Genomic DNA, 19,418 nt, shown 5'->3' with positions numbered 1-19,418 from the left:
ATTGATAAAAATTGTCATGTAATTTTTCGGTCATCCTTTTAAATCCTCAAAACGAGTGACACAAATCTGATAAGGTAAATTTGCTCAAAACCGCTATATGGCCGTTCTTCTGCGGCCCAAAGGTTCCTGCGGGAAATTTTCTTGGCTTGGTTTGGTTTCTCACCAATTTGCTAGTTCATCTTCGCTAAAATACCGTGACTCACGTCCGCCAGCAGGTAAATTACGCATTTGGAAAGGCAGCTTTGTTGCGAAACCACGTGGGGCCGGTTTTATGACGCAATGCTGTTTCAGGATTTTCTCCGATGCCCCTGTGAGAAGAGTCGGGTATTACGAAACACATTATTTGGTTACGACATACCCACTCATGAATGGTTAAGGAAAAGGAAGACAAAACGTCGGCGAAAAATCAGCCTTTATTCTTAGAAAATAACATTCCGAAAAACGCGAAATTTCAGTAGTAACATAACAAGGATAAAGAATATTAAAGACAAATACTAACGATAAAACTTTAGCCTGTTTTCTGTCAAAGGCGTAGGTATAGTGCAATAACCCTGACTGAATTTGAATTTTGAGCTTGCTCGATGAATTATTGAGCAAGCTGAAAGCTCTCTGCGCCGTGAAATTTCTTGTTTCTCTTTTATCTTCGTCCCTTTTTTTCTTTCCACTCGTCAGCTGATCGCGAACGATCTGCGGACGAGAAACAGAATGACGCAAGGTGTTATTGTTCGCTATCAAAGCGCACATAGATGATTGTTGGGTTGTTTTTAACATAAGGTACCGTATGTTAGACGGGCAAGAAGTGTAGACATCGATGTAAGTTGACAAGGCGACACTTCTAAGAAACACAACGTAATTTACCGGAAAGTTACACGTGTTTTCGTGGCAGTGTTAACCATTACTTGACAAACAGGGAAACCGGTGTAACTTTTAGCAAGACATGAATCACAGAAAATTGAATATCGCGAATCCGAAGGCAAAAGAATTAGAGAGATTTTTCGTAGAAAATAGCTTTTTGTTTCGAACGAGCTTGAAACTTGGTCTAGGTAAGGTAAGATATAACATGTTACCTGAACTAAAACATTACCTTGGTGCCACAAGTACGACCGAGTAAAAAAAATAGGAATCATAGCAACAATAGCGTGCAGCTTTCATAATAGAAAAGTAAAAAAAGGAAATTTAATGGCGGTTGGCACGAAAATTCCGGCATAGCTTAAGCAAGGTGTACTGTTATGTGTTTTTACCATGGCTATATCGAACGAAAAATTGCCGCAATATAATCAATGAATTAGAGCCGACCGAAGATAAGCACCTACCATGGCGCATAGTGCCACAAGAGTCCAAAACCGTGTGATCTGCTGTAATGGCTTACAGTGAACGCTTTTTTCATAAACTGAACATTAAGCGTTGAACAACGATTTTCATATATTACTGCAATATTTAATTATGGACTAAACAGTTATGAAAAAATATGCTATCATTGACGTCATTTGCTATCGTTGTTAGGCGTACGCAAATTTGTGTTTTGCCTTGTGTTAGTTTCCAAGCCCGGATATCAAAACCAATCCACTTTTGTACCAACGGTTCAGCTGTTTCATTGGTCAGAGAGATTTCAATCTTTTCTTCGACGCAAAACGTTTTGATTGAACCGACCTCCTGTCAACAATTTCCGACATCATACGTCCAGGCAAGGCCCTTGTGGAAATTTATTCGCCAAGCACAATTTCGCAACCAACGAGTGATGCCCTACGACAATGGAACAATCCATGTTACGCTCGTTTGTTGTGCGCAATTTGTTTACACCTCTTTTGGTGTTGTTCTGTGTAACTTATCCAGCTGTGTACAACATTGTTTATGTTGTGTTTACAGCAGATGTTTATATTATTCGGTCAGTTTACAAGTAATTCTTGTTTTGATATAACGATTTGATTGTAACAGAAGCCAGATACACGCACCGCGTCTTTCTGAACAAGTATCTGTAGCAAAATCACCAGAATAACTGCGAGATTTCAGACATATGTTTATTTGCTTTGGGCACAGATGAGAATGTCAATTCCAATTTTACGAGACCAGTGCGAATAGCTTTTCAGATTACTTTCCCTGCCAATCGCATGAATTATTCCACCGTAGAGAGGCGTTCCTTGCTTTGGCCCAATGGGCTTGGCAGCCAATACAATCAACATTAATTACCTTTAGACACCGGCGCTTTCGGCAAAGCCCATCCGCATTGAAGGAATTGCTTATTGGTGTGCTGTATAATATTTAATATATACCGTATGAATAATCCTGTGCTCTGTCACAGCTGCTGCGTTACAAAATGATGAAGTATCATGTTGTTAGTGTTTCTAACGTCGCATCGCAATAACAGCCCAGCTCATTATAAGCTGCTGACAGTGCGGCTGGATGAATTGATGACGTCATATATGCTCTGACAGGTTAAGTGCTTGCTAGATTAACTGGTAACTGGTAAAGCGTTTTCAAGGTCCTGAAATTTGCGTTGGTCATTCAGCGTAATGATCAGAAAATTCGGTCCATTCAGAACACCATTTAGCGTGAAAAACGAGACGTGTACAGGGTGACGACTCCCCTGAAACGTAATGTTTTTCGATAAAGTATTTATCGAAGAGGCCAGTGAGTGTTGGTATATGTTTGCGTGGGAAAGTATGTGGCACTAATTCACACCTATGGTTTGTCACTGGCGCAAAGTTATTTCCAGCGTGTTTTTGCCCCAATTATGATGCAACAATGCTAATTCTTTTGTCTTTCTTACCAACATTTCAAGCTAAGTGTAAAAAACTTCCGACATTAATTACAAGGAAGGTAAATCTGCGTGGAAAAGTACAAAACTGAAAAAATGGTCGAAACCGGGGAACTGTTGAATCAAACAGAGTCGAGAGAAAATAATTCCACTGGAAGTTCAGACGAAATGACGTCACGATCTGATGACGTGGTTCCTAGCCACTCTAAAGTATCGCTCTCGGATGACAAGAGCTCATCCGCAAGTGAAACTCTGCTCCCAAAGTCGTTTAAAGAGATCACCATCGACTCGGAGAACACTTGTAAGGATGTGGTGCCGGAAAACTCGCCATTGGTATTTGCTGAAGAGTCCAATGACCCCGAAAATACCCTTCCGTGCAACCTTAGCGTCAAGTTCAACCCAAACGGGTTGGCCCACACGCACGATGACGACAATTACGCAGGCGAAGGTTTCTCCTCCCCATCTGCTTCACGCGCTGCATTCGCGTTCGGTTCGTTGGACATCATCATGGAGAATGACAAGAGCAAAACGTCTGCCGTGGACAAGAAAGAGTAAATCTATGTTTATTCTAATAAAATATGCAATAACCACGATAACTCCTGTAAGGGGGTGAATAACAAATATTTGCTTTTAACTTCGCCTTTTTGGTTTGTTTTAAACCACTAATTTTTCTTATAACTGCACACATCACGTCTATGTACTTCAAGATATCAAAAAATCCGTGCCACGGTGGTTTATTGTATAGACGACCTATAGATTGCTATACCATATCACGTGACAAGTATACAACCTGCTTTTCGAAACTTGATTGCCAAATTGCATCCTTTTAATAAAAGCTGCCGGCTTCAAAGTTTTCTTTTTTACTCACAGCGACCCGACCGATAAACCACAGCGGTGGGGATGGGTGGTGGTGGTTGCGTCATGGATAATTATGATTCCAATTGCGGGAGTGCTTGCCAGCTTCGGGACAATCGTGTCGTCTTTGACCGAAGATTTCAACGCTACTAAATTTGAAGCAGGTACATAGAGGATTCGATATATTTCTTTATCTTTGTTGTGCTTAGAGTTGAGCGACTGGTTAATGGTGCGAACACTGGGAACAGTTGCTGACAACGCTCTTTGCTGAGGTTTCACCTTACGCCTGGCTCTATTATTAACGGGAAGGTTGAAACGTAATAAAAACCTTTACCTTATCGGTCGTTAAACTCCGCATTTTAAACAAAACATTGCACAGGCAAACCCACGTTTAAATGCCCTGACCATTTAGTGGAGTAACTCGTTAAACGCGTTGTGTTAGTCCAAGGGGTGCAGGCCATAAATTGTCGACCCGTTTGTTCTATTCAACGCGTCAAAAACTGGTTGTTAAAATTATAAACACAGGCCCAGAATTGCGCAAACGCGACCATTTCGGTTTTGTTGGGGGGCGGGCTGAAGGGCGTTATCATTCGAACCGGTTTGGACCGCTTCCTATTAGTAGATAAAGTTTTTGTAAACAACAAAAGCAACGATTTTCAACCAATAAAAAGCCATTTACTCAGCCCTACACCACGTATCGCGCACAAAAAAATACTAAAGCATTAAAATCCCCAAGTGCCACACGATTGTCGTTAATCATACGGTCTCGCATTTCCGTCGGTACACCGTCCATGAGAAATATGTTTGTGCCGAATTCGCCTGTTTACCACTTTCAGATATCCGGTAAACCGCAAGATTCATGAAAACCTTTTTGAAAAGAGCTACTGGAGGTTGGGGTGAATCACGTGCTTGATTATGACGTCATTCTGACGTTTTGAAAACAACAATTGAAATCGATGGCGAATTCGGGCAACAAGCTTACATCCTTAATCCCAATTGTTTCACAAGTACCGGACCGGTTTTCGACAGCTAACTCCTGACACATTTCGCAAAACTAACAAAGGGACTCAAGAACAAGAGGGTAAAAATTGTCCGTTTTCTCATATGAACGTCATCCAGCTGCAATGAGTCGAAAATTTCCTGCATATACCGTGCAGTGTTGCGATAAACAAGTTGCTGTAATGCAGCATCGTGCTTGTGCGAACGACTCCACCGATTACGCCTGGTAAGATGATGCAATATTTCCAAGCGGGTACAGAGACATGCGAAGTCCTCCCAACTGACTGAAATAAAACCTTGGTATATCCCATATCGCATTGTGACACTGCATTGTACTATAACGTTTTAAGGTTTCACGTCACAATGGGCTTCACATAGCAACGTTGCCGACCAACGATACCGAAGACTGCGAAACAGCATTGTTCTAGTTACTATTTCTTTTAAAAAAGAATTCCAATGAACTAGCATTTTTTGGGCCCATTGTTTCCCAATTAAAGTTGTGACCGAGTTAACTACGACACCTGAATTAGAAATGAGATTTGCATAAAACAGCATATTTTTAGTTTTCCCAGAGTCTGAACTTGTGTCAACGATTTCCATCGAGCGGAAACCTTCATATTGTGCAGAAAGTCTAAAGCACACCATGTGACACCCCTCGGTGTACGCATAAGGTCACCCGTTGATAACAGAAGGGGCACTTAACTTAATGATATGGAGCTTAAGGGGGTAAAATGTTCCCGGCTGCGTTAAAAAAAGTATTTTTGGAAACTACCTTTTTAACAAACACATGACGCTTGAAAATGACCTCACAGGCTCTTAACTAAAACCTTAGTCTCGATCAATCAGATCCCAACGCCGGTTTCCTGGCTTGGGATCGGCTCGGGGCCTTTTTTGTATCAAATGTTAATCGCACGATGTCGAAGAGAAACAATAAACATGCGCTTTGTGTATCACGAGGCTATCACGTGATAAAAAGTACCTAAGCACGGGGCATTCCACACCTTGTAGTCGTGATTTTCTGACCCGGTGTTTGTTGTTGTGCTTTTCTCAAAATCGTGCGACTCGTTGGTTACGTAGGTGATTGCCGATAGCAAAGTGCGGGGTGCTGCGGCGGAGGTAAACTGTTGTAACTTTACCTGACTTCTGTTGTCATGAAAACCTAGTTAGTCGTCGGATGCTCTGTTGTCAACAATAGCTTGTCGAGTCACACAATGGAAGTATTTTCGGTGGCGCAACGACACAGCCGGGTCGTATATCCTTTTTCTGACCCAACTTGAATTTCCATCACAAGCCTCCGTTCAATGTGGCGGCGTTAGTTTGCCGTATCAACACATTATGCTATTGTGCCATTATATTATCATATTACGTGTCTTTCTCTGCTTTATGCAATTACAGTATTATACTATTATTCTCTATACAGTAATACACAGATAACGCTATTGCCATTTTCAAATCAAGTGATTTCATAAATGCTTGATCAGCCTAAAAAATGTAAGGACCATGTAATATGTAACTCGGAAAAGAGAATGCGGTTTGCAATTGCATGATCGCGGTTTGTTAACAGTGAGTTTAACTGGTCGCGCCGACGCGAATTGTACCTGCGTTACCAAGAGAAAAACCAGCATTCATGATTGATGTGTAGAATTTGCTGCAGCGTATGATTGCCGGTTGTTCTTCTCACTGCTTTCGCAAAACTGCATTTGCCTTGCAGCATAAAAGAGAGACAGGTGCGACCCACCGCAGCAGTAGCAGCACCGTTTATTTTAAATTGCGATTTAGCATGTTTTTTTGGTAAGGAGTTTTGGCCAATCACCTTCGCGTAAACAACCGCATGACCTCGGTATGACTTTAAAATGCAATTTATATTTAATGTTCAGGTTATTCCCATAAAATATAGTGCAAACGTAATCATAAATCATAACGCTTCCGCTATACTGTGTTGTAACTTGCTTCTTTCAGCCGTGTGGCCAGCGGTGTACTCGAGGAACAATTAAATTCTAAGGACAGAATATACTGTGTCGATGACGCTAAATGCGGCTGTTGAAACAATCGTAACCATAAGTTTTTTAATGATTTGAATGCTTTTAACTGCTTGAACAGCTCAATAAACTAATTTGTTTCATCTGTTGCAGGATGGATTGGATCTCTGGCTTTCAGTTTTACCGTTGGTACATGTCCTTTAAGCACCCCCCTTTTCACTGTGTATGGCGCCCGGAAAGTCGCGTTAATTGGCGTAATTGGAGCCACGGTCAGTCTGGCTGCCACCTCTTTCGCGCCCGTCGTCCACCTACTCTTCTTGACTTACAGGTCAGTTAACTTGCGAAATTTTTATCAATGCATTATTGTTTTGTACGCTTTTCATGAGATGTAACCGAGTTTATGAAAGATTGATATATGAATTATTGCCAGATATATTAAAAAGATTGCCATTGTCATATGCAAAATATCAACGCCCTTATTAAGCTTAGGAGGACCTTGGTAATTGACGTAACAAGGCTCCATCATCAACAGCTTTCAATAAAAATATCGAATGCCGAGTTTATAAAATCAAATGTAATCTGACGCGATACTGTAAAGAGAAAGTACTTCCTTCCCGTTATAATGTCATTAGATGTAATTTAATTTACCCAACTTAATAAACTCCTGACATTATTTATAGTGCTATGCTCGGAGTCTTTGCCAATTTTGTTTACAACACATCCATGAACTTAACCGGGCAGTACTTCCCTAGAAAACATCAGGCGTTTGCCACCTGCTTGGCTTCGGCTGGAATTTCATTTGGTGAGTTGATGTTTATGCGGAAATCATTGCCATAGTCATAGTGCCGTTCCAGCAATGAGAAACCAATCGCGTTAAACTACACCACTGTTTAAACTACGTGGTCGGGGCATAAGCCTTGAGTGTTGTCCAAGTGCAGGTATAAGGCCAGTTCCGGTTACAACGTAAAGTTTGTGCTTGTGTTTGTTTAAGTTGAGTTGCATTTTGAGATAAGATTTTGGCCACAGGTACTTTGCTGGTCAACCCACTGGCCGGAGCGCTTGTTACTGCCCTCGGGTGGCGAAACACAATGCGTATCATGGCTGCAATAATATTTGTTGTCGGTGTTGCCTGCGTTGCCACGTTCAAACCAGTGAAAACCCGCGAACAAAAAATACAAACCAAGATACGTCACATGTCGAAGAAAGCTTTGGAAAAAGAAAAGGAATTCCTGAGCGAACCGGCCTTGAAAAACGGTGAGTGACGAGATTATTTTACACACGTTATTATTTACTGAAGCGTAAGTTCCAAAGTCCTTATTGACATAGGTGTTGGGAAACGTGGAAATTATTTGTACCTTGTTGTATTAAATGAAAAAGCATTTAATCAAATAAATGTGTGTGTTTGTATGTAAAACACTGGAAGAATTTTAGTGTTTTTAATTTAACTTCTTTGTTTGACCTTAGGTCAGCTCGGTTTAGACGTAGATTGCGCTTTACCGCAAAACCTAAGTGAATGGATTTGCAAAACCTTTTAAGAAATACGTTCTGGCTTTTCACGAAATTGATAAACCGAGATTTTCTTAAGTGCCTAGGGCAACGAATTTTAAGCTTAATATCTTTTTACAAGCTCAAGTTTAAATGATTCCATCATCGAGTGACTTGATATTACCATGTCCTGCCCTAAATTTTCAGTTGACATCGAAGCACTCTCGGAGTCTATTCAAGCCATGCATACTGAAAGCAGGCTAAGTCTTGCCGCCCAGGAGATCAAGAAGAACGTTTTCAACAAGGGTGTTTGGGATTGCTCCATCTGCGGAAATCCAGCCTTCCTCCTTTGGATGCTCGGATCTTTGTTATGGAGCGTTTCTTTCCTTTTCCCATTTATTTTCTTGGTAATATTGCAGAAAAATTAATTTTACCGTTTCTTTTTTATTGTTTAAAATCTGAGATTTCTAACTATTGCGCTTGCTGGGATCACGATGTACAAACAACAGAACCGCATAGGTCAAACATTATCTTATATAAAACATGTAATAAATATTATCTAAAACTATGCGCTGTTTTTGCTTTGTGCAACTGATACTCAGCAGCTTTTACTGTAGAAGAAAATACACCATTATTCTTTATATTTTACGCACAGATTGACTACATGGAAACGATTGGAATCCCACGTGACACGTCAACGTGGGTCATGACGGCGTACGGTGTGGCTGAGTTTTGCGGAAGACTGATTTGCGCATGCGCAGCAGGGAAGATCCGCTTCAGCCTTGCCTATGTCTACGGAGCAAGTGCCGCCGTTGTCGGAGTCGCCACACTTTTTGCTCCCCTTGGAAAGACGCTTGCAATCATGTATGTTTACGCTATAGGTGGGTTATATCATAGAAATCACAGTTCATATAGGTATAGTATCGGAACGGAATTTAATTACAAATAAAGTTAATAAATTTTGAAAAAGTGAAGTTCAATTCTCTTCATGTTAGTTTAATCCTCTATTTCGGATTAATACAGCCTAGCTGAATGCAACTACAGTAAGATGTTAAATGTTTTCCGTTCTGAGGCGATTTGTTATTGATCGTGCTGTGTGTGCGAATGAAGCATTTACTTTGATAAAGACTCGTCCAGAAACGAGGCCAAAACTTAATAATCGCATTTGCAACTCATTTCCAGTTGCCGGAATTAACTCAGGAATTCTAAATTCCCTCATGTTTGTTGCCACGATGCAGTTTTTTGGCAATGATAGAGGAAGACACGTCTGGGGATATATCAACGTCATGCTGGCTGTTGGTGAGTCAGTTTATGGAATTAGTTGACAAATATTCAGTTGATATGTGTAACATTGAATTTTTGCCTCTCGTGTCCATGTCTGACTGTACCGATTTTGGTTGGCCTAAATTTAGACCTTATTCCCGTCTTCAGGTATGGTGATTGGACCTGTGATTGCTGGTGGAATATATGACGTAACCGCTTCATACGTCAGTGCATTTTACATGGGTGGTTCAGTGTTCATCCTGTGCGCTGTCGTAATGTGCTTGATTCCATTCGCCTTGAACCATTACCCCGTACAGAATGAACCAGAAAAAAAGATTGTGCGTCAGAAAGTTCCGCCACCGTCGTCAAGGTCGCAGGCAAAGAATGGATCAATTGTTAAGCCCGGGGCTTTAAGAAAGCTTGCCCAGCAACAAGCCGCTTTAAAGGCGGCGGGCAAGACGTCAAAAAAGTCGAAGTTCAATGGCGACGTGCACGCTCACCTCCAGGAACTCGACAGCATTGAAAATGAGGTAGTAATGCAGAACTGCCAACGAGCGACCGGTAATGACAATGATACAGAACCGCACGGCGGCGAAAGAGACAACCAACCCTTGATGTAAAGTGTCAATAAAGTAAAATTTCTTTACAACAATCAGCAAATAATTCCTGATGGATCGCTTTTTTTCCAGTGACATATATGACGCTTTTTTTCCAGTGACAGATGCATCATAATGCATCAAATTTATATGCACTTAAACATCTGACCAATGAATGAGAGAACAGTTGAATAGACAACCTGGTCATAGTGCCCCAAAATTAGCCAAAATCTCCAAAGTTGAGAGCCTGGAATTTATATGACCACAACATTGCGCGACGCGTATTTTTTACGACAAACACACATTAGACATTTAAATTCGATACCAATTTCAATTGTTACACAATGCTTAGTGGCAAATCTTACACGGTGGACAATCTTGCTTATTGCACAAACAGCGTTATGGACCTCCGCACGTCACCTGCGCATTACGTTTTGAAGCTTGACTAATGTAAATATGTGATTAGCACCAGATCTCTTGCTGTTGTACAGTTGCTGTTTTTCGTTTCCGCTGTTTTCGTTTTTTTGCGTCAAAATTTGTTTTGCATTTGTGCGCTGAATTACAGTTGTTTGACTTCAAAATTTGTTGGCCGCGGACCTAAGAAATGTTAGTTTTGCCAATGCTTTAACCGATGTGAGTAGTCACCGTGTGCAATCCAATCTGGAAAGCGTAGGCCAGACGTTGTAGTTGTTTTTTTCAATATTTTCATTTTTTTCAGTTGATCGCTTTACTCCTGTTAGGCTATTTGAACATAGCTTTGCTTTTAACATGCGGTTCAGTGTCTTCGTTTTTCCGGCATATTAAAGGCTGCTACTTAGACCCATTTTGTGCGATAGGTTTTCTGTTTTGCAGATTGTCCATTGTTCCAAGTTTGTGTCATGATTTGTTTTTTACTCGGGTCGATCACCCGGCAGGTTTCACTACGCCTTGCTGTGCTCAAGCGTTTTGAAATAAATTTCTCATTGAAAATCTTGTGCCTATTTGTCATATTTGACATCAATGATACTTGAGCACGGAGAAAAGCGAACTTGCAGCTAAATTATCTTTCTGAGACTGCACTGATTGGTTTTAATTTACTGAACATAACCTCACTTGAGGTGTTATATCGTAATGATAATACTCGCATTGAGAATAGGACGAATGAAGTCTGCACGACTTCGACCATTTCAGCGTAAGTTAGCATCCTACCTGCGGCTATACACATCTTCATACTCACCGGGTTATAAAAACTCCTGTCTTTTTTGCAATCGTTTTCAAATGTATTCCTGAAACTAAGGCAAACTTTCATAATTATCGAGAAACTTTGCTTTACTCGATGCCATATCATGTGTATCGGGATTAATCCAGTGCATGCATAATTACATATACTGTTCACGCGACTCCTTCGCTGGAGCCACCAACATACCAGCGTGAGTTGTCAGATCCTCACTAAATGTTACAACAACAACAGCACATAACGTCATCAAATTACCTCTCAATTGCAAGATCGACTGACTTTTCTATACCGGGCTAACTTAATTACTTTGAGTTCTGCCAGCAGTCAAGGTTCGACAAAATCTTATTCTTTTATTTGTTACTTAGTGACATTATTGTACAATGCCAAGAAAAGAAAGGCCTCGTCGTAATAGGTCACAGCAGACAAAACAACGTCGCAATAGGATATTGGAACTTAATAGTAGGTTTCAAGCAGTTATAATGCAAAAGAAAGAACATACTAAATCTAAAGTCATCCTTGGAACATGATTAAATTCTAATAAATAGTTCTTTCGAGGTAAATTTCAACCCAACGAAAAACAAGGTTACTGAGGTTCATCAAGTTCTTTCAATTTCACCAGTAGAGCACCTTTCTCTGCCGACTCTTGCTCAGCGTATCTTACCGACTCCACGACGCCATCTCGCGGCGCACGTATAGTGTGTTCCATTTTCATAGCGATCATAACAACAAGAGGTTGACCTCTTGTGACGTTATCACCCGGGGAAACGAGAACTTTTTCGATCTTACCAGTCATGGGAGCGGTTGGTTGACCAGCGGTGTTTCCACCAGCAGTGGCAGCTTGTCGTGTGAGAAAGGATGGAAGAGGAAGAGTTACTTTCACTGATGCTGAGTGGTGAGATGGGAAGAGGTGGAAAGAGTCAGGCTCAACACTGCTCCCTTTCACTTTTTCTGGAAACATAACCACTTTGTGTCGTTGCGTGACGTCATTAACAGTTGTTACAACATACGTAGCAGCCGTCTCGGGGTCCACTCTGGCGTATCCTGACAAGGTGATCTCATCTGCACCAACATCCACATCACCAGATACACTCATGGAGTATATCGTCTCACCGTTACTTGTCATTCCTATCCGTATTGCTTGTACCGTTACGTCGCAATCTCCAATTTTCAAAGAGGTTTCACTGGTTGGCGAGAGATTCACCATAAACCCACCACATCTGGAAAAGGGATCTGTGTTCCCGGCCAGATCCTGATTTTCCTCCTTGTTAAAGTTGTCTGAAGAGGTAATCATGTGAACAAACGCTGCCTGGCATGCCAGTTGAGGTGAAACGGTTGCAGCTTTAGAAGGGAAGAGTTCCCCAAAATGCTGTTCTATGAAGCCAGTGTGTACATCCCCGGATGCAAAATGAGAATTAGATGCTAACTGGTAAAGAAATTTTACGTTTGTGTCTAAACCAACAATTGTGTAGTTGATGAGGTTGCTTTGTAGTTTACGAAGCGCCTGAGCCCGGTCAGGTCCCCAAACCACTAGTTTCGCTATCATGGGGTCATAATCTGGGGTCACTTCGTCTCCCTGTCGGACGCCAGTTTCTACACGAATCGAATCCGTTTCCACAGGACCACTCAAGTAATGGAGTGGTCCAGCCCCAGGCATAAAGTCATTGTCTGGATCTTCGGCGTAAATACGTGCTTCGAATGAATGACCTCGCAGAGTGATATTGTTCTGTTAAAATACCAGGAAAATAAGTTAAAATAGTCGACATTAATGACTGCTGTGGCCAGAAAAAAAATTGGCCAATGCAGCAAAGAAAATTTACCATTAGCAAAAGATGACATGTACTGTAAATAATAACTGAAACTATGCGAAGGGTGGAAAATGTGGACTAGCACCACGTCAGCAATAAATTTAGAGCAGTTAGGCGTTCAAGATTACAATAATTGTTATATAGCACATATATCATACCTGTTCAAGAGGCATTGGTTCACCCTGGGCCACTTTAAGCTGCCACTCTACTAAGTCTGTTCCTGTCACCATCTCTGTAACAGGATGTTCCACCTGAAGTTGACAACAACGCTTAAAATGGGGATTCCTCTAGTAACTCTGAAGTGTCAGTTAGTTACAACTTACAAGTGTGTCATAGTTTTACCATTGTAAGCATTGTGAACACTAGTAATGCTGATAACACTGAGTACTTAGACGCACCAATTTAAACATGGATGAGCAAAACTGCTCTAGATCATTATTAAGAGCTGAAAGTTCGGAGAAAAATTCAAATAAAGACGAAATTATACGTAAAACAAGTTAAAACCCTTAACAATATTGCATTTAGCATCAAAGTAATTGTTCTAACATGTTCTATCATGACTAAACTCAGTTTATGCTAAGCAGATGAATAGTTGACAGTAGCAAACTTATTACGGAAATAATCCGTTCTTGACAACACACCTGCAGTCGGGTATTCATTTCCATGAAGTAAAACTTTTGTTCTGGGTCCATGACAAATTCGACAGTGCCTGCCCCGACGTAACCAACTGCCTTTGCTGCTCTGACAGCAGCCTCTCCAAGTTCTACCCTCGTCTCGTGAGATATTCCTGGTGCTGGGGATTCCTCGATTACTTTTTGATGGCGACGTTGCACACTGCAATCTCTCTCAAACAAATAAACCGCATTCCCGTGGTGATCACCAAACACCTTGTAACACAAAGTTGGAGTACAGTGAATCGTGAAGAATTTATAAGACTATAGGTCAGTGGTTCCCAACCGCGGCTCCAAGGTAGCTTTCTTGCGGCTCTCAATGACCCCTGAAAATCCCACAAAAAAATAAAAAATCTATTGGCAACAATTAGGGCGATTAGTTTTTGAGTTGTCAAAAAAAGTCAAAAATTGGTCAAAATTTATAGCGTTAGTTCAAAATTATTTACATATTTTTCATTTTACATCTTACAGTTACACATTGTAGCCTAATTTATACTGTTGTGAATGGCCCATTGTCTACTTATTGTGAATCATAAACCGCCTCCTGAATCCTAAACCACAATTGCGCCTCGCTTTGACAAAGTTGTTAAAGCTCAAAGCCAATGCCAAGTTGGACATTAAATTGATTTGTGTTATTTTTCTTGTTAGTGTTGCTATTCGTTGGTACATGATTTCATGCTTTAAAATTTTCGTTATAATTACTTGAGTCTTTTCATGCGGCTCCATACGTACTATGAAGTTTGAAATTCGGCCCCGACACCAAAAAAGGTTGGGAACCACTGCTATAGGTGATAATAATAATTAATGAGACAGCAGATAATGGAAAAAATCAATGAAGAATTGCTGACGGTGTGAAGTTAACCGTGGACAAACATTTTTAAAGCAAAATTTGTCAAAAAAATAATTAACTTAAACAGCATCATTAACTATTAAACAGAATATTAGAAAAAACCTGGACTTCAACATGTCGGGGTCGATCGACATATTTCTCAATCAACATCACATCGTCACCAAATGATGATTTTGCTTCCCTGCGAGCTGCTTCCAACTGCTCGATAAAATTTTCTTTCTCCATTGCAATCCTCATCCCCTTTCCTCCTCCTCCTCTCACAGCCTTGATCATGATCGGGAATCCGATTTTTTCCGCTTCTCGTAAGAGATGGTCATTTGTTTGTGTTTCTCCATGATAACCTTAATGTAAAACAAAATTGCGATCAAATTTTCTGGTCCAACTTCTTCCATTTTACAATTTTTAAACGAAAAGATATTTTTCATTTTTCACTTCCTGCATATTATAGTAAAAGAGCTGATAAGCTACCGGCGTGAAACATGATTACGCAAAACCATCAGACACCATATTTCACTTTGGTGTGGTCCCAGATAAGATAATTTGGGTCTGGAATTTCTTTCTCACAGACCATGAAAAAGTCAGCTCAAGATACAACTAAATTGACTTACTTCGTTCATGATCAAACGCAATAACTTATTCAAAGGAAGAGGCAATTAGCTTTCAAAATGGTCATCCACAATTATTTTACTTTAAGTTACACCTTCGACCATGAATGTTGAAAATCCTGTTTAACCCTAGAACTACCATACAGGTCAATTGACCGGTAGGGCATTTTTTTAAAACAATATTTTCTGCAAATGAGCATATATTCGGCCGATATTAGGACTAATGCTCGAGTTAGGTATGAACTACGTGCTCTATAAAGATAATTGCGTTTTACCCAAAAACCTCCGAAAAATCGTGAATATACCTAAAACAACCACATCGGTCAACTGATCCGTAAATGAAAATAATGGCTAAAATTTTCCTGCAAACCTTAATGTTTACACATAAAAATTTTAGAAAAAAGAAAATTTCAGAAAAAGGTTCAATCAACGTAAAGAGGGCAAAAAGGACGATTGTATAGAACAAGAATAGTCATTGTGGCTTAGCTACATGTTTCGTTCAAACACCAATAAAATCAAAACAGCAAGGTGTTTTTGCAGATGTACTAAAATTTTTGGACACATTTTTGCCGACGCCAATACGGTCATGAAACTTAGGACTTGGTGTTGCCATGGCAAGCAAGCATGACACACAGATTTGGCACATGATCCACACACATATATTGTACAGTTGCTGCACTGCATTCGAGTTTTGTTTTTCTGTCACAGTTTGCAAGTGGTTCTATTTCTCTCAGGCAATGCAGCAACCAGGCTAGCATTTACAGGTGGCTGCGCGAATTGTATAAGTTGATTTGAAGGGGCTCGTCGTTGTCTTTCTGCGGTGCACAAGAGCTCTCCTAATTGCAAAAGAAAGTCGTGCCCGCTACAATGCGCCATACCGATATCTTTGGCTATCACAAATGAATTCAAGCAAACTATATACAACGATTGAAAAATGCTGCCTAAAGCCATCATCTAGAACAGTGGTTCCCAAACTTTTTCAGCTTGTGGCACACTAGAAAAATTAGAAAACGCTCGCGGCACACTTACAAGAGAAGAAATGTTGCTTTAAAAAATTATCCTACTCTATTGACAATGCCATAATTGGTTTCATCGTCACATGTGCTTATTTCTCAGCTATTGAAGCAGCTAGAAAGCTTTTAAGTCGCATATGCTTGTCTGCATGCCTTATTTTAAATATTTATACAGTTCTTTTCCAAAATTCCAAAACGATTCGTGGCACACCTGAGAATCTGTGGCGGCACACAGTTTGGGAATCACTGATCTAGAATCTAGATGCAGCTTTAGTGCTGTAACATCGTAACATTTTGTCAGCAGTATCCACACCAGCCTTAGTACTATTATCGTACAAAATTGCTTCTGGTCTGCTCCGGCAAACACCGCTATCCTTATCTACAGGTCAATTGACCGATCCGGTCTTTCTAGGTATAATGATTTTCCGGTAGTTCTAGGGTTAAAACACTAACTTTAGTAACAAATCTGAAACATTACATAAAAAAGACACGATGACATCTGTTGCACACAAATGCTCTTACAGTTTAATCAGCAGAGTGGTAAAAATACTGCTAAGCTAACCCATATCACCTGATAGTTAATTACAGATACTGCTGCAGTGCATTGATGCATACAACATCGATATATATCAGCACAGTGACAAAAAAATACCATATTGTTTGTTCAAACTAATTTTTACCTTCAATGATTGGTACATTGGCTGCAGACATAATTTTTTTTGATGTGCTTTTTATGCCCATATCACGAATTGCTGTTGAAGGTGGACCCACAAAAATAACATTTTCTTGTGAACAAAGCTCTGCAAATTCAGCATTTTCAGAAAGAAATCCGTAACCAGGATGAATAGCTTGAGCACCTGAGCTTTTGGCAACCTAAAAATCATTTTCATAGAATGAGGAAACTTGTAATGATGAAATCACAGATATACAATATATTCTGGTTGACTTAAAAAAAGTCTTTTCTGTAACACAAAACAAACATCAAGAAACTAAGATATTTAAAGTACTATGAAAAGATTAATTACGTCGACTATTTTATCCATTTTCAAGTAACTAAGGGTTGGTGCAGCAGGCCCAATGCAGTAAGCTTCATCTGCCATTTCAACATGCATTTGGTTGCGATCAACTTCACTATAGACGGCAACAGTTTGTATTCCCATCCTATAGAACAATCTCTCATTATTTGCAAAGAAAATAAAATCTATTGAAAACTTTAACAGAGAAACCAAGACATGATTTTACTATCCTGCTAACTATCTATATATTTTAATATCCTCTTCAATCATAAACCAAGTACTTTTTTCATTAGCAGGGTGGGAACTACGAAATAATGCCAGTTGCGATTAGCATTTACCATACTATATGAGGTAATAAAGAAAACTTTAAAATGATATAACAATTCCTCTATACTTGATACTAATATGGAAGTGCAAAAGTAAAGAACACCAAAAAATAATGAAAGCTGACAATATTTAACAATCCAACAATAAGTTTAGTACAAGATTCCCACGACAAACATTAGCTATACAAATACTTCAATTAAGTCTAACTTCTTGGCAGTTCTCATTACACGACAGGCAATTTCTCCACGATTTGCAATCAGCAACTTTTCAATTTGACGTGTTTCAACACCTTCCTTCACTTCAAGTCCAGCGATGCCATAAAATCGTTTCTGCCATGATTTAAATGACAGCCTATGCAGAGGAGTTAACCTCCACATTTCAAACAATATTTTTAGCTTAAAGTAAAAGCAACTTATACATAAATAACCACTATGTGTAACAAAAAACAATTCTTAAACGTAGCATTTGAAATTCCGTCAAAAATTGTGCGCCACACAACCATAAACCAAAATAAAAATATACAGCAAACATGAACCTGCACGACATGACACAAAATCAGAATCACTGAATCAGCCCTTTTCTCAGAGGCTTTTTAAGGTGAACAGACTTACACTTTAATAACAGATTAAGATACGGTACTGGCAAATCGGAGTGATGGTAAAGTAGGTCTAAATTGTAAAACCGGTAACTAGCCTAATAAGATTGCCCAGTTCAACCAACTGCATGCATATCATTTATGTAGCCTGTAGGCTTAGTACGCTTTGCACGCTTACACGCTTACAAACGCACAAATTAGAGGTCCTATCTGGCCGTCACCTGAGTCAAAACTGGACCCATTTTTTTAAGAGGGTAAGCATTAAGCACTATGCGGTAAGCACCAAGGATTCCACTTCACTTTAAGGTATACCCCCAAAAAATTAAAAAAAGAAATCATAATTCTTACAGCAGGTGAAAATCGATGAGAAATCTAATAGTAGCAAATTAAAATCGTGTCTGCTGATATTAATTGATGACTTCTACAGCGGCGGACTACTAGCTTTTCTGGTATTGGAACATTAATTCCAATTGAGGGAATGATGAACTTAGTTCGCTATTTCGAATTGATCCAACGAACGGTCACTCATAACATGCAAAGGGCTTTTCCTGAAAGTAGGGTAATATTCCAGCAAGATTTTGCTCCTTGCCATACGCGTAGGTAGGCGGTACCGCGGTACTATAGTACCGAATTACTGTACCGCGGTACTTTTTCAGTACCGATACCGATACCGTCGGTACTTTTGAAAAAAAAGTACCGAATCTCTGTACCGAATTTTTTTTTTTCAAGAAATTTTAGTCAGTCCCGGTAATCGGTACTTTTCGCGTAATTAGTTCAAAATTTTAACAAGTATGCGTTCAAAAACACATGTTAATTAATTCCTAATACCAATTGTAGTATATGTTGATCTTTTTTAATCTAAAAATGTCAAGTAAAGTTGCGAACGATCGAGTAACGTATCGTATGTTTTAACCTGGAGTAACCTTTACCGGGGCACAATAGCGGCAAATATTGCATTTGCTGCAGCGTCTTTTACACGAAAAGTATCGGTACCGAGAACCGACAAAGTACCGAACTACTTTTTTAGAACAGTACCGAATACCGAAAGTGTCGGTACATTTTTTGACAAGCACCGGTACCGTTACCGACGGTAGCCTACTTTCAAAGTACCGATCACCCACCTCTGGCCATACGTCCAAGCAAGTGAAGAAAGTTTTCCAAAAAGTTAAGATAAATGTTTTAGATTAACCAAGAAACTCGCCCGACTTGAACCCAATCGAAATCTTTGGTCAACTTTGAAATCTCGTTTGATAAACTCGATTGCACTACAAAAACCAAGCTCATAGAGGCCATTACTCAAGTTTGGTATAGACACCCTGCAATTCAAGAAAACTGCAAAGTGCTTGTGAAATCAATGCCACATCGTGTGAAAAAGGTGCTGAAGAATC

The 19,418-nt window shown here is 39.9% G+C and overlaps 2 protein-coding genes across 2 annotated transcripts; one reads left to right on the top strand and one right to left on the bottom strand.

Annotated features, from left to right (window-relative positions):
* Positions 1-1,359: 1,359 nt before the first annotated feature.
* On the top strand, positions 1,360-10,906 carry LOC143449162 (monocarboxylate transporter 5-like). The gene is made up of 9 exons (XM_076949253.1): positions 1,360-3,306; positions 3,626-3,774; positions 6,742-6,916; positions 7,269-7,390; positions 7,615-7,842; positions 8,281-8,480; positions 8,729-8,954; positions 9,256-9,372; positions 9,505-10,906. Exons 1-9 carry the CDS (start codon positions 2,852-2,854, stop codon positions 9,954-9,956), a joined length of 2,124 nt encoding a protein of 707 aa, XP_076805368.1. The 5' UTR covers positions 1,360-2,851; the 3' UTR covers positions 9,957-10,906.
* Positions 10,907-11,478: 572 nt separating this feature from the next.
* LOC143450038 (methylcrotonoyl-CoA carboxylase subunit alpha, mitochondrial-like) lies at positions 11,479-17,947 on the bottom strand. Its single transcript, XM_076950433.1, has 7 exons — positions 17,643-17,947; positions 17,118-17,253; positions 16,773-16,965; positions 14,577-14,815; positions 13,595-13,840; positions 13,112-13,204; positions 11,479-12,871 (listed from the first exon to the last, which is right to left on the bottom strand). Exons 1-7 carry the CDS (start codon positions 17,810-17,812, stop codon positions 11,732-11,734), a joined length of 2,217 nt encoding a protein of 738 aa, XP_076806548.1. The 5' UTR covers positions 17,813-17,947; the 3' UTR covers positions 11,479-11,731.
* Between the last annotated feature and the right edge of the window lie 1,471 nt (positions 17,948-19,418).

Source organism: Clavelina lepadiformis, chromosome 3 (genome assembly GCF_947623445.1).
Source record: "Clavelina lepadiformis chromosome 3, kaClaLepa1.1, whole genome shotgun sequence".
Taxonomy (NCBI): domain Eukaryota; kingdom Metazoa; phylum Chordata; class Ascidiacea; order Aplousobranchia; family Clavelinidae; genus Clavelina; species Clavelina lepadiformis.
This window is presented reverse-complemented; position numbering and strand designations above follow the sequence as displayed.

What these genes read in the sequence shown, in the direction of transcription:
- LOC143449162 (XM_076949253.1), top strand. Translation starts at nt 2,852, where the DNA reads ATGGTCGAAACCGGGGAACTGTTGAATCAAACAGAGTCGAGAGAAAAT. An exon ending in TCTGCCGTGGACAAGAAAGA is followed by an intron (nt 3,307 to 3,625) that starts GTAAATCTATGT and finishes TTTTACTCACAG; the next exon opens with CGACCCGACCGATAAACCAC. An exon ending in CATGTATGTTTACGCTATAG is followed by an intron (nt 8,955 to 9,255) that starts GTGGGTTATATC and finishes ACTCATTTCCAG; the next exon opens with TTGCCGGAATTAACTCAGGA.
- LOC143450038 (XM_076950433.1), bottom strand. Translation starts at nt 17,812, where the DNA reads ATGTGGAGGTTAACTCCTCTGCATAGGCTGTCATTTAAATCATGGCAG. An exon ending in GTAATGAGAACTGCCAAGAA is followed by an intron (nt 17,254 to 17,642) that starts GTTAGACTTAAT and finishes ATTGTTCTATAG; the next exon opens with GATGGGAATACAAACTGTTG. An exon ending in CAATGTACCAATCATTGAAG is followed by an intron (nt 14,816 to 16,772) that starts GTAAAAATTAGT and finishes TTTTACATTAAG; the next exon opens with GTTATCATGGAGAAACACAA.